The following is a 13305-nucleotide window of genomic DNA, read 5'->3' as shown; positions in this document are numbered from 1 at the left end:
CAATTAACCCAGACCCCCTACATTTGAGAACTTAGCTAAAACACTCCCGCCACAAAAAAGTTTAAAAGTTAACAAAATACCCCCAATCATCCAAGACCACCTTCTGCCGCTGGCCACTGGCGAAAGTCGTCATATCGGCACAAGACCGACAGGATCTTGCCGGTCGTGTGCTGATAAGGAAATTTTTGACCATGGATTTATGCTCCATGGCCGGAAACGACCAGATCTGGTCGTTTCACGGTCAAAGATGTGGCCGTGAAACGCCATAGATCTAGCCGTGAAACAGTCGCCGTTTCACGGCCAAAGATCTGGTCTTTTCACATTCACATCTTTGGCCGTGAAATGGCCATATTAACGGCCAGATCTAGCCATGAAACGACCATATTCACGGCCAAATCTAGCCAGATTAGGCTTGATCGGCGTACGACTAGCCAGATCCGGCTGGTCGTGCGCCATTACAGCGGCTTTCGGTGGTGGTGGCGGCTGCCGGGGGTGGCTTGGGGTGAGTGGGGGTGATTTTGTTACAAATTAAAGTTATATATGGTTGGGGTATTTTGGTAAAATTTCAAATATAGGGGGGTTAAAAGAAATAATTTAAAAAATAATTTAAAAAATAATAGAATAAAATAATATTATTATTTTAAAATGAGGGCAATTTAGTAATCCATATAACATACCCACTCATTTATCCTCTCAACCAAACATATTATTATAAGATATCCATCAATTTATTCTAACCGACCAAACATATTTCTTTAAAGATTTCCTAATAATCTATCTTTCTAGTAATACAATATTCCTTAATAATATAACATTCTTAGAACCTTTCTTTAAAGATTTCCTAATAATCTATCTTTCTAATAATACAATATTCCTCGATAATATAAAATTCTCGTAACCATACTACCTAAGAGTATTTGTGACCTTCCAAGAATTATCTAGTACATAGTATGATATACAGTATTCGAGTCACAACAACGAAACCAACAACTGGAATTATCCAAACTGTGTTGAATTGAATGACATGAATACTTGATATAATTATCAGCTGATCTCTCTCTTCTTCTTCTATGTTATGGTCATGAGTGGTGATTTCTTCTTATGTGCTTCGCTGGAAGCTCGCTCAACCAGCCTCAGCCTCAGCATCAATTTCAATTGCTTTCGAGCTCTCCCAATAACTCAACACATGTTCATGTATTCTCCAAAACCACTCGTAATCGTTTCTACTCCCAAACGAAGATTTCGTTCTAAATCCATTTCCTGCTCTGATCACAATTCTTCTTCGCCGGATTTTAATATCGTTTCCTCTTCTGGTATGCTCTGCTACTCAATTGCAGATTATAACTTTTTAATTCCCTATTTGAAGCTTTCTCTTGTACTTTAAAACTTTTTTTTTTTTTTTTTTAAATATGTGTCTGTATATTATTGTGGACAGAGTGTTCAGACGGCAGCGTTTTGTTTCGGTTTGGACATAAAAGAAATGTACGAGTAGACAAACCGCCAGCTGAGGCTGCTGACGAAGAAGATGAAGAAAAAGTATCAGGTAAAGTAGAGAATCTGGAAAAGGAATGTTGTAATGGTGATATTGTAAGTGAAAATGTCGTTTATCATTTTAAGAGACGACCGGAAACACGTGATCAAGTCACGCGCAATGATAGTGAAAACGATATTTCTGACTATGTTGATGTACATTCTGACCGAGATTCTAGTAGGAATGCGAATGGTGAGATTTCAAGTCCAGTTACTGTGTCTGAGCATAATTCTGAACATAGTGTAAAAGTAGAAAATAGCGGAGCATTTGAGGGTGATTCTGAAAGAAATGATAATAACCAAGTTAGCACGGTTGTTGTCGATGCCAAATTGGGGGTAGAAAACGTTGGTAGTTCTTTGGAAGTTTTGCATGATAGTGTCTCTGGCGAAATAGCAACGCAATTTTCTTCTTCCGGGTCTGAATTAAAAAAAGAACCATCAAATAGTTATGCAGCTCATAGAATTAGCGAAAAAACTGAGAGCCAGAGCCAGAGTGTAGAAATTGTGCGAGTCTCTACCGCTGTGAAGAAAGATAATGTGGATACAGTGAGTAACTATGTCTCTGGTGAAGATGATGCTGAGGGTCATGTGATTGAAGAAACGCCGAAGTCAATTCCTTTGGAAGCAGATGCCATTCCTGATGATGCAATAACTCATAGCCCAGTGGATGAGTCTGTTGACACTCATAGAAGTGTGATTTCAAAAATGGTTAGTCTTGGTTCATTTATATTTAAACTACTAAGATTTATGCTTTATTGGTTTGTATGGTTGACTATCGTAATCTTACTACATCATCTTCGCTAATTATCTTAGTAAAGTTAATAAGTCTTGTGGCTGGAACTTTGGTTATTTAACTATGTCACTTTACTGTATCAATTGTTGTATATTAGGCTAGTAAAGAATCATAACGCTGCTGATGGAATCATGTGATTCTCTAGAATTCTTCCTTTGGGTTTTAATTGCAGAATTTAATCTCTTGTTAATAGTTTGTTCTGAACATCATGTGTTAAAAATCTTCTGGGGCAGACGAACTTCCTTTCTTTTATATGAATATGACCCACAGCAGCTGGTCTTATTTCTTTTAAAGATGCAATCAGATTTCGTAGTGTTGAAGCATGAACTACAACTGATTAATGAATGTCTTGAGAGAACTAATTGAAATCTCCTTAAGATGGCAAAGCAGGATATGGGTTATGCATTTGCTTTAAACCTGATCAATAAGCCAAACAAGGGTGAGTAGTACCGTGATAAAATAGAAAAATACTTCCAACTAATAAAATAAAACCTACTCAAATAGGAAAATTCAATTTTCGAAATTTAATTCTAACCAAATCAAGTAAGTATATATTTCTGACATAGTAAACTTCCTTAAATAACTACATGCTCTATTCTTTATCATCAGATGCTTGCACTTTGTCAATAAACAATGAATTTTAGGATAGACCTCATAAAATGTTATAGAAATAGAATAGAATGAATGTCCTTGCAGGTTGAGTTAATTTTATTAATGCTTTATAACTTTAGTCAACCAATTATTGTGAAATCCTTGAACGGCCAAATATAGTTAGTGGATTTTTATTTGAAAATTTGGTAGATGGGTTTCCTTGGTTTCAGAAACACAATGTGGTGGAGCCGAGTGCTCATTGCAACTGCCATGAGAGTTTTCCCATGGAAGCAAGCTCTTTTGATTTTGAAATCATTTGTAGTTCAGTGAATGAAGTTTTATTTGGGTTAAAACCTGGATTGTAGTTGTCATGAGATCATCTTCTTGTTTTCTTGAAGTAATATCTTTTGTGTTACAACCAGAACTTTTATCTATTGTTTTGTGTTGAAAAAATTGGTAATCTGGTTTATCCTTACTAGGAATTATTTTTCTTTTTCATGTTTCATAACCATATGTCACATTTTTCTTTCAGGATTTCTAGATGATAGGCCAACCCTGTTTAGTTATTGACTCTTATCTCTTTCTATGCAAAAAGGTTGATGCCAATCTTCAGTTGCTCCACGCTGGATTGATTTAGTGCTGTACCTACATGTTTTTATCTTTCCTTCTCTTGATTTTAATGGTTGCATATTTAGTGCTTAGTAATTATTATTGTCATTTTTTTTTTCTTTTGTACTTTCTGAATCTATGGTTGTTTCATTTAGAACTGCAAGATATTACCAATTCTAAAAGTTTGTTCATCTGGTATGTCAGCTTTTCTATGGCTTAAGTCAGAGCACTTCTTTTCTTATTCTAAAATTACCAATATACAGTATTTGTTAGATGACCATTTTCATTTCTCAATTAGGAAGAAAAAATAACTGAGGACGATGCCCCAAGTGTTAATACTACAGAGGTGTCAATTTCCGATGCTGTGGAATTCCAATCAGTTGAACCTACTTCAAAGAGGTGAGCTATTTTCTTCTATTCTTTCCCCTCCAAGATATATTAGGAGCTCTTCAGTTCTATTTTCACTTTCTGTTGTGACAAAATACATGCAAAAATTGAAAATAAGAAATTAAGGGGTCATTGATAATGTTATTTATGTTTTTGCTTTCAAAGAATGAATACAGAATATTGGAAATTCGATTTTGTCTGAAGTCTTGAGAATGCGTTCAGTGTAATTAAAAACACCTTTCGTTATATGTGAAATTACTCTTTTGTAGCCACATCTTTCATTTCATTATTCAACATCAATGGAGATGGCTTTTGTTATCTACTCTTTCACTCATTTTGTGCTATGTTTGTTTGTGTGTCTAAGTTTGTATATAAAGTTTGTATGTGTAGTATTATTCTTCATAATGATAACTTAAAGGATGAACTCTCAAAGTAACCAGCTTTTAGCCTTCTTGGAAATGCTAGGGTATAATATAGAAGACCAACAAAATTATTTATCGTATTAAACTTGAATTAAAACTTATCTGTCTTCTAATTCTTATGTTCGTTTGCTTATTTTCAAACAGGAAGGAAATGCGAACAGCTGATCTTTATTTATCTTCTGGTGCTGCTTTATTGCAACATCCTAATAAGGTAATGCAAAATGATTTGTCAAAGCCAACTTATTCAATTTGCAAAAATTAATGATTAGTTTTCAGATAATGTTTAGAGAATTTTCTCTTTAGAATTCTGATTGAAAATAGGTTGGTGGCAAGATTAAATTGATTTCAGTTGTTAAAATTACTTGTTAAGCTTTGGAGTTGGTAAGGGTAAATAATTCAAATATTAATAATTTCCAGGCATTGACAGGTGGGCGCGATGCTTATTTTGTAGCTTGCCAGAACTGGCTAGGCATTGCCGATGGAGTTGGTCAGTGGTCATTTAAAGGTATCTTCCAATATCCTATTTCATTCAGAATGTGGAATCAGAATAAGTCATTTGATATATAGTCCTAGACAGTGGCTGGAAATAAAGTAAATCTGTATTGGTAATTATTCTTCTTTTATCTGGCCCTTTACAATGATGCCAATTTTGTTTGCATGAAAATTTTAGAAATAACAGTTAATTTATATTCTTTTCTTGTTTTTCAATTTTTATTATGGAAACCTAATTAAATCAACTAAAGGAATAAGTGAGAGCAGAAACAGAAGAAAGAAATGGACTGTTGTTTAGTTATATATCATTGGCAGAACCACTCTTAGGCCTGGGGTGGAGTGGTTACCTGAGATATATTAAGAATTAACTTAAAACATGTAAAAGTGATAATGTTTTTCTCAAAAAATGCCCAACCTCAACCCCAACCCAAACCCCCGTCCCCAAAACACACATACACGTTTCAGTTAACAGTGACATGATTTAGTTAATTACATGGAATTTTTCATGTATTAATTTTATTTTTAGATATATATCAAAGTTGACATAAGTTGAATTTCAAAACTTACAAATAAGATTGATTTATTACCTTAAATGAATAAAAGAAATATCATTTCATGAAGGAATAAAAGTCCAGCTTATAATTCAGAAATTTTATTCTTCTTTCTCATTTTTCTCTTCTCCAGTTTTTCCATACAATAAAAATTAATAGTATATTCCTTGTAATTTTTCTCAATTTTAACTCACAAAATAGGAAACATATTCTATGACTTTTTCTTGTTTGCTAACTTCCTCTTTCTATTTTGTAAAACTCTTATAATAGTCAAACTTGAAGACTGAAATTATAACAACAGGAAATTCATTTGAAGTTTCCAATTAAGAAATTTTATATCATTTTTCTATAATTATAAACTTCATCTCAATTTATTTTCTCCTTTTCAATTTATGTAATCTTGATATATTATCACTGTATAAGAATGTACCACATTATGCGTTTATAGTTTATATGACTAGTGATACCCTACAATAAAAGCAACTATTTCTTGTAATTAGTGTTTGATCATGTGTCAGTTATTCATCACCCATAAATATAATTATACACAATAGTACTCATTAATATCCTAACGTAAAATATTCTAGCAAGCCTATTTAAGGTCAACTAGTAATACTCTTAACACGCTCTCAATTGATTCATATGCTCTTAACACACATGCTGTGTGTATGTGGACTTAGAAGCCTACAGAAAAATTATTTTATGTTTAAGCAACTTAAGTGATAAGTGCTCGTTGTTCTTCAGGAATCAAAGCTGGGTTGTATGCTCAAGAGCTCATGGAAAATTGTGAAAAGATTGTATCAGAAATCCAAAACACTTCAATAACTGATCCAGTTGAAGTTCTTACCAGAAGTGCTGCGGAAACACGATCTCCTGGATCTACTACAGTTTTGGTCGCTTACTTTGACGGTCAGGTATTTTATTGGTAAAACTAGAATGCTTTTGGTCTTCTCTACATTGTTAAAGCAAGTTTATATTATTTATTGCGAGAAATCTTATTCTAATTTTATTTCCTTGTATAAACTTAATTGGTGTAGGATTAAGAAAAATGGTTGGAAAGGGAGAGAAGAGAGGAGAAACAGATATAAAGAATTAGAAAGGGAGACAACAAATATGTCGAGGGATAATTTTCATTTCTTTCAATAATTATCCAATATCAATGTCTGTAACTGTAAACAAAATAAGACATTATTTATAGTGGCCTAAACCTAAAATTGGGAAACAGAAATGCACCCTTAAGAATGGTGATCTATTCCTCAAAAGTTGAAGGAAAAAATTACACCAAAACAAAGAAAGAATCTGTATAATAATAATAAAATAATTAATTAATTTTTTGATGAAATGATAATAACATTTGGTTTAATGTCAAGAAACAAATACCCTATTTTGATGTAATCCAATGGATCCTGATAGACCCCCCATCAAGAAGGTTTACCAACATAGAGGGCACAAGGGTAAAAGGCCATTAACTGAATTGAAGAGGCATGCGTTAGTGGACGATGGCTTGAGGCATGTGGCGTGTGAAGAACCAATTAATTAGAAGGGAATAATTCTGTTGGTTGATTTATGTATAAAAAGGGAGAGCCATTTGTTAAAAAGGCAGATTATTATCAATAGTGAATCAAGGAGATCCCCAGCTCCTTGAACTGTTGGGACTATCTGTTACTCATTTTCATTTCATTGTAGTGGAGCACTGCTCTGTAAACTGTCCTTTATTTCTTAATCAATATCAAATAGAATCAACCCAGTTTTGCATTGGATATAATTCTTGAGTTTGGCTATGTCTTTTTGGCTTTCTGTGTTACGTGGTTGAGTGGTTGTCCTGGGGTTCTATCAATTGGTATCAGAGCCTTGTGTGGGTAATGACTAAATCGAGAATGAAACAGAAGGTTGAGGGATTGGAGAAGGAAATGGGTAATATGGAGAAGGAGCTAGGAGGGATGAAGGAAGAGTTAGGAAGCATCAAGGGATATCTCTTTGAGCTGCGGGAATAGATGAGGTTGAAGGAGGAGAAGGAGGCCAATACTAGTCGCGATCGGGGCAAAACAAATCTTGGGGAGAGCTCAAATAGCGGTGACAATGGAGGAATTGATCGGAGTAAAGAAACCGAGAACTCTAAGGAGGAGAGGAAGAGTAAAAAATTAGAGTTACCAGTGTTTAATGGGGAGGATCCCTACGGATGGACCTTCAGAGCAGATTGCTATTTCTCAGTCAATCGTTATGCAGAGGGAGAAAAAGTGGAAGCTGCTGCGGTTTGTATGGAGGGGCGTGCACTGAATTGGTATTAGTGGGTTGAATCAAGGGCACCAATCAGTTCATGGGAAGCCTTTAAGGCTGCTGTGGTGGCAAGATTTTGTCCATCCTTCAAAGGCTCGGCATATGAAGCACTAGTAGCATTAAAGCAAACTGGAATAGTAACAGAGTTTAGGAAAAATTTTGAAGAACATTCTGCTCCCTTGCGCGAGGTAGGGGAAGAATTGTTGATGGGTATTTTTCTCAATGGACTAAAAGAAGAGATTCGGGCCGAATTGCGTTTGGCCCAACCAACCACACTTTTTTCACTCATTAAACAAGCCCATAGAGTAGAGGAGAAGAATTGGGTCTTGGAAAAAAGTAGGCCCAAACCATTTAGAACCCATACTAATAAAATGGAGCACTATAATCGGGTCACTCCCAACCCGGAAACATGGTGCACAAACGCATGGAGCTCCAACCCTTTTTCACACAATTCATCCTTCACTTCAAACAGAATAGGTGAACGACGAGAGAGAACCACTAATACAACCATGCCAGGATTTCGCAGAGAGGGATTTCGGCGTATGACTGACGACGAGATTCATTTAGAGCAAGAAGGAGCGTGGGCCGTGTTTTAGATGTGACGAAAAGTACAATCCCACTCATCGGTGTAAAGCGAGGTCACTGTAGATTTTGTTAGTCACCGATGATGAGGCACCGGAAAAGGAAGAACCTAACTCTGAAGCTGACGATGACGTCAACATGGCAGGTAACCCCTTGGCTTTGTTGATGAACTCTATTGTAGGGATGACGATGGACAAAACTCTGAAGCTCAGGGGGTCGATTGGAGATGAGATAGTAATTGTGTTGGTGGATAGTGGGGCATCCCACAATTTCATCTTAAAATGAATTAGTGCGGAAGCTAGGCCTGAACATTGAGAAGGGAAAACAATTTGGAGTGATGATAGGGAATGGTTTCATAGTCAGAGGAGAAGGGATTTGCAAAAATTTGAGTATACGGATTCAGGAGGTTGAGTTTACATAAGATTTTCCCCTTTGATTTAGGAGGAGCTGATGTGGTGTTGGGGATATCTTGGTTGAGCACGTTGGGGGGTGTGTGCTCTAACTGGAAAAACCTGACCATGGCGTTCGACAGTAACGAGAAGAAAATTGTGTTGTAAGGTGATCCCTCCTTAGTTAAGACTGTAGTCTCTCTTAAAGCAATGCTCAAGACACTGCAGAGTGAGGGAGCAGGGTATTTGGTAGAATTTTGCTCTATCGAAAGGAAAGGAGAGGAGAAGATTGAACCTATGGAACCTGGAGTTGCTACCCTACTTAAAGAGTTCCACCATTTGTTTGAACAACACCACTGTTTACCCCCCAAGAGACCAACTAACCATGCCATAACTCTCCAAAATCAATCCAAACCCCCTAACATACGTCCTTACAAATACTCCCATGCCCAAAAGAATGAGATAGAAAGGTTGGTGGGAGAGATGATGGTGTCGGGAATAATCCAACCGAGTACTAGTCCTTTTGCAAGTCCGCTGTTGTTGGTTAAGAAGAAAGACAACAGCTGGCGTTTTTGTGTTGATTACCATGCCCTTAACAACATAACCATACTCGACAAATTTCCTATACCTTCCATTGATGAGCTGCTAGATGAGTTGGCAGGTGCTGTAGTCTTTTCTAAACTGGACAGGTTGCATACAAATCGGCACTGCCTCCAACAGCCAAAAAACATCCCGTCTTTCACGTATCCCAGCTGAAGCACAAGTTGCACAGCTCGGTTCCCATCCAACCTCTACCCTCATGTCTCACCGGGGACATGGAGTTGTAGGTACAACCGGAATCTGTTTTGGCAGTCCGCACATTGGTGAATGGCTCTCAGGAAGTCCTCATTAAGTGGAAAGACTTAGCCCCATTTGAAGCCACCTGGGAGCTGACAGATATCATCAAGCTTCAATTCCCTCACTTCCACCTTGGGGACAAGGGGGGATTTATAGACCTCCCATCAAGAAGGTTTACCAACACAGAGGGCATAAGGGTAAAAGGCCATTAACTGAATTGAAGAGGCATGCGTTAGTGAAGGATGGCTTGAGGCATGTGCCATGTGAAGAACCAATTAGTTAGAAGGGAATAATTCTAGTAGGTGATTTATGTATAAAAAGGGAGAGCCATTTGTTAAAAAGGCAGATTATTATCAATAGTGAATCAAGGAGGTCCCCAACTCCTCGAACTGTTGGGACCATCTATTACTCATTTTCATTTCATTGTAGTGGAGCACTGCTCTGTAAACTGTCCTTTATTTCTTAATCAATATCAAATAGAATCAACCCAGTTTTGCATTGGATATAATTCTTGAGTTTGGCTGTGTCTTTTTGGCTTACTGTGTTGCGTGGTTGAGTGGTTGTCCTGGGGTTCTATCAGATCCCCACTCCACTTCATAAGTAAAGAAAGAGGAAAAAGGGTTGTTTAATTTAGAATTTTGAAGGCTTCAGGCATTTCTAGAGAGGGAAAGGAATGGCTTAAAATGTATAATAAGGCTTTGGTCAACATATTCTCTTATAACCTTTTCTGTTGCGAATGGTTTATAAATAGATTACCTACAAATATTTCTCAAAGAGTACGAGAGAATAAAAACAGATAACATCTTGTCATGCTTTATAAATAATATTCACTATCATTTGTTTACACAAATAATTATAAACATACTGTGTCATGTAACTAATAAGGTTTAGAAACAACATGATTTAAACATGTTATTATTTAGCAAATACATAGACTTCTATAACCTTGAGGTGAGAATATTGGATAGATCAAATACAATAAACAGTTACACAGGAATCAATTGTGTCAAATTAAATGTTGATTGCTAAAATCAAACTTATATTATGACATGGCTCTAGATTTTTTTCCAAAAATTAAACAATTTAATAATTGAATATTTTTAAAACACTGGATTTGAATATAGTGCTCAGACTCTTGCCTTAGACTAATATATTTGTTCACAGGCTTTCCATGTGGCTAATATTGGTGACTCAGGATTTGTAATTATAAGACATGGTACTGTCTTTAAGAGGTCTTTTCCGATGGTTCATGAGTTTAACTTTCCGTTACTGATTGAGAGAGGTGATGATCCCTCAAAACTTGTTGAGGTAAGATGCATTGATATTGTTTTTGAATCAGAACTTTCGTAAGTTAAAATATGTTATAATTGTCTTCTCCCTTCTCCCAGAGAAGTTATAGGAGCACTGCCATGCTAATTAATTAATCAACTCTTCATATTTTGTTGGATTTTTGGTTTTACATTACAAAGGACAAGATCAGTCTCTTTGGGGACATCCAATATAATTGGAATGATATGAAGCACAACACCAAGGGTTCAAAATTTATGTGTGCATCTTTGTGTGTGTAAGAGAGTTTTAATAATACAAAAAACCTTTTTTTGTTTGCTTTTTCAGGTGCACAAAATTGATTTGATTGAGGGTGATGTAGTCGTGACTGGTAGTGATGGGCTTTTTGACAATCTATTTGAGCAAGAAATAGCACTTATTGTCTCCAGGTCTCTGCAAGATGGTTTTAAAGCTCAGGTGCTTAGTCCCAACTCTATGTAATTTAATCTTTCCAAAGTTTCTCCCAGACGGTAATTAAAATGGTCTTAAGAAAATTTTAGGAAGTTTTAAAATTGTGACATGTGCAGCTTCAATACATTTTTATTCCAAGAGTAACTTAGTATGCTCAATCTTCTCTGTCAACTACCCAAAAATCGAAATATGCATAAATTAATCTCTTACGGGAGATAATGATCAGTTAAGCTTGGTTGAAGAATAATTGTCACTTCAGTTCTTATAGTCATTGCACTATTAGTTTGTCATCATATTTGAATGTATTTTTCAGGAAATAGCAGAATCCTTGGCCATGAGAGCTCAAGAAGTTGGTCAGTCTGAATCTGCAAGGAGTCCATTTGCTAATGCAGCTCAAGCAGCTGGATATGTTGGATACAACAGTGGCAAGCTCGATGACGTGACTGTTATAGTATCGTTGGTGGAAAAGAGATCTACTTCTCACTTATAGTAAGTATTATTTATTTTTTCAACCTGTGAATGCAGATAGTTTTCTCTGTTTTTCTGTTGATATTTAATTAAACTTGCTTTTCTCTTTGTTTTCAGGTGACTTGGGATGGAAAAGGTTGTTAATTCTTTGCTAATGCTAATAATGAGAAAATTGGCTGTATTATCTCCTTGGGTTGGCTTAGATTCGCTATGGTATTTAGGTCATATAAGTTAACAAGATCGTCAGCCATTTTTTCGCTTATTCTAATATGTGTTTAATTGGGAATTAGTGGTCGTCTAAAATCATATTTCTGCTTTTTGTATATAAGCTGTCTCTTTATATCTTGGCAAGATAAATATGCGTTGGCAGAGCACTTGGATTTAACAAATTTTAAGTCATACATTACAGATTACTCCTTGCTAAGCAAACTTCACATTCAAGCAATGTTTTAAAACCGGGTCTGGCTTGGCTGGTTTGACCGGTCGAACTGAGAAGTCTTCATTAGGCTGGGCACCCCCTGAAACCTGCTTTTACATTTAACTCAGTTTGGACTGCGATTGAATTGGTGGTACTATAGTGACCTGCCGGTTCAGCCGGTTCAGTGCCAAACCTGGGTCACAAAATTAAAATCCCTAACTTCCCAAATCATTATTCTTCATCTTCAAATCTTGGATTCTTTCATTTCTTCTTTGAAAATCTGCACTTTTGCTTTTCTTCATCTTCATAATTTCAAATCATTTTTGCTTTTCTTCAATTTTGATGTGCAATTCATTTGGAAATATAAAGCAAAATTGAAGAAAATCAAATGCAAAACTGAGTATGAATTCTTGTGGGTCTCAATGATTTTGAAGACGCGGTATGGTCTTGGCTTGGGAATCAAGTGTGTGGGTTCCAAGTTTTTTGCCATTGAAGATAAGATAAAATTTTGCAAACTTTGGTAGCCAAGTGTGGAGATTTATCTTTGGTTGAATAAAAATTGGATTTTGATGCAAAGAAGAGAAGCAAACGGAATATTTTCAGGTGAAACGAAGATGGATTTTTGAGAAGGGAAGCGAGTTGACTTGGTGGGTTGGTAAACATGGTCTTTGGTGAACCATAGTTAAAGCAGAGGTAGGAGAAGTAGTGAAAGGGTAATGGGAAAATTATGCTTATAATTTTCTTAACGTTTATCATTTGAAAATAATAAATCTAAATGTTGTATTTTAGTTTGAAGATCGAAATAAAATTTTTAAAAGTAAAATTTTATTTATTATTATTACCATTTTAACATATATAGTATTATTATGCACAAGTTAAGAGAAAAAAAATATATTAAAACTTTTCTTTTTAATTTATGGTTTTAAATATTGAGTTGAAATTTGGTGATTTAAAGTTATTTATTTATTAAAATAAGATATGAAATCTGAAGTTAAAAGCTGAAGTAAATTGTGAAACTTTGAGACATGTAATAAATTGACAAAAAATTATCTGTATATCTAAAACTTGAAAAATAAGAGAAAAATTCCACAAGAATCACTTTTGCTTTTCTTCAATTTTGATGTGCAATAAAAAACTCATATGTTTTGCATTTGGTTAGATTGCACGGAGTGTTTGTTGGATTTCAAACTTATAGGAATTAATTGTAATTTCTCAGGGATGT

The 13305-nt window shown here is 35.5% G+C and overlaps 1 protein-coding gene across 2 annotated transcripts; it reads left to right on the top strand.

The window, feature by feature from the left end:
* The first annotated feature begins 963 nt into the window (after positions 1-963).
* Positions 964-12007, top strand: LOC116109103 (probable protein phosphatase 2C BIPP2C1). Of its 2 annotated transcripts, XM_031395347.1 has the most exons (11): positions 964-1313; positions 1436-2238; positions 3822-3841; positions 3881-3922; positions 4477-4543; positions 4750-4837; positions 6120-6289; positions 10625-10768; positions 11075-11203; positions 11511-11686; positions 11783-12007. In XM_031395347.1, coding segments are annotated over exons 1-11 (1878 nt in total). In that variant the 5' UTR covers positions 964-1075; the 3' UTR covers positions 11784-12007. The 2 variants fall into 2 exon arrangements, with proteins under 2 accessions (XP_031251207.1, XP_031251208.1); XM_031395348.1 differs by lacking the exon at positions 10625-10768.
* Positions 12008-13305: the final 1298 nt, after the last annotated feature.

Source organism: Pistacia vera, unplaced genomic scaffold, assembly GCF_008641045.1.
Source record: "Pistacia vera cultivar Batoury unplaced genomic scaffold, PisVer_v2 Contig571, whole genome shotgun sequence".
Lineage (NCBI taxonomy): Eukaryota > Viridiplantae > Streptophyta > Magnoliopsida > Sapindales > Anacardiaceae > Pistacia > Pistacia vera.
This window is presented reverse-complemented; position numbering and strand designations above follow the sequence as displayed.

What these genes read in the sequence shown, in the direction of transcription:
- LOC116109103 (XM_031395347.1), top strand. Translation starts at nt 1,076, where the DNA reads ATGGTCATGAGTGGTGATTTCTTCTTATGTGCTTCGCTGGAAGCTCGC. An exon ending in TAATATCGTTTCCTCTTCTG is followed by an intron (nt 1,314 to 1,435) that starts GTATGCTCTGCT and finishes TATTGTGGACAG; the next exon opens with AGTGTTCAGACGGCAGCGTT. An exon ending in TGGTCAGTGGTCATTTAAAG is followed by an intron (nt 4,838 to 6,119) that starts GTATCTTCCAAT and finishes GTTGTTCTTCAG; the next exon opens with GAATCAAAGCTGGGTTGTAT.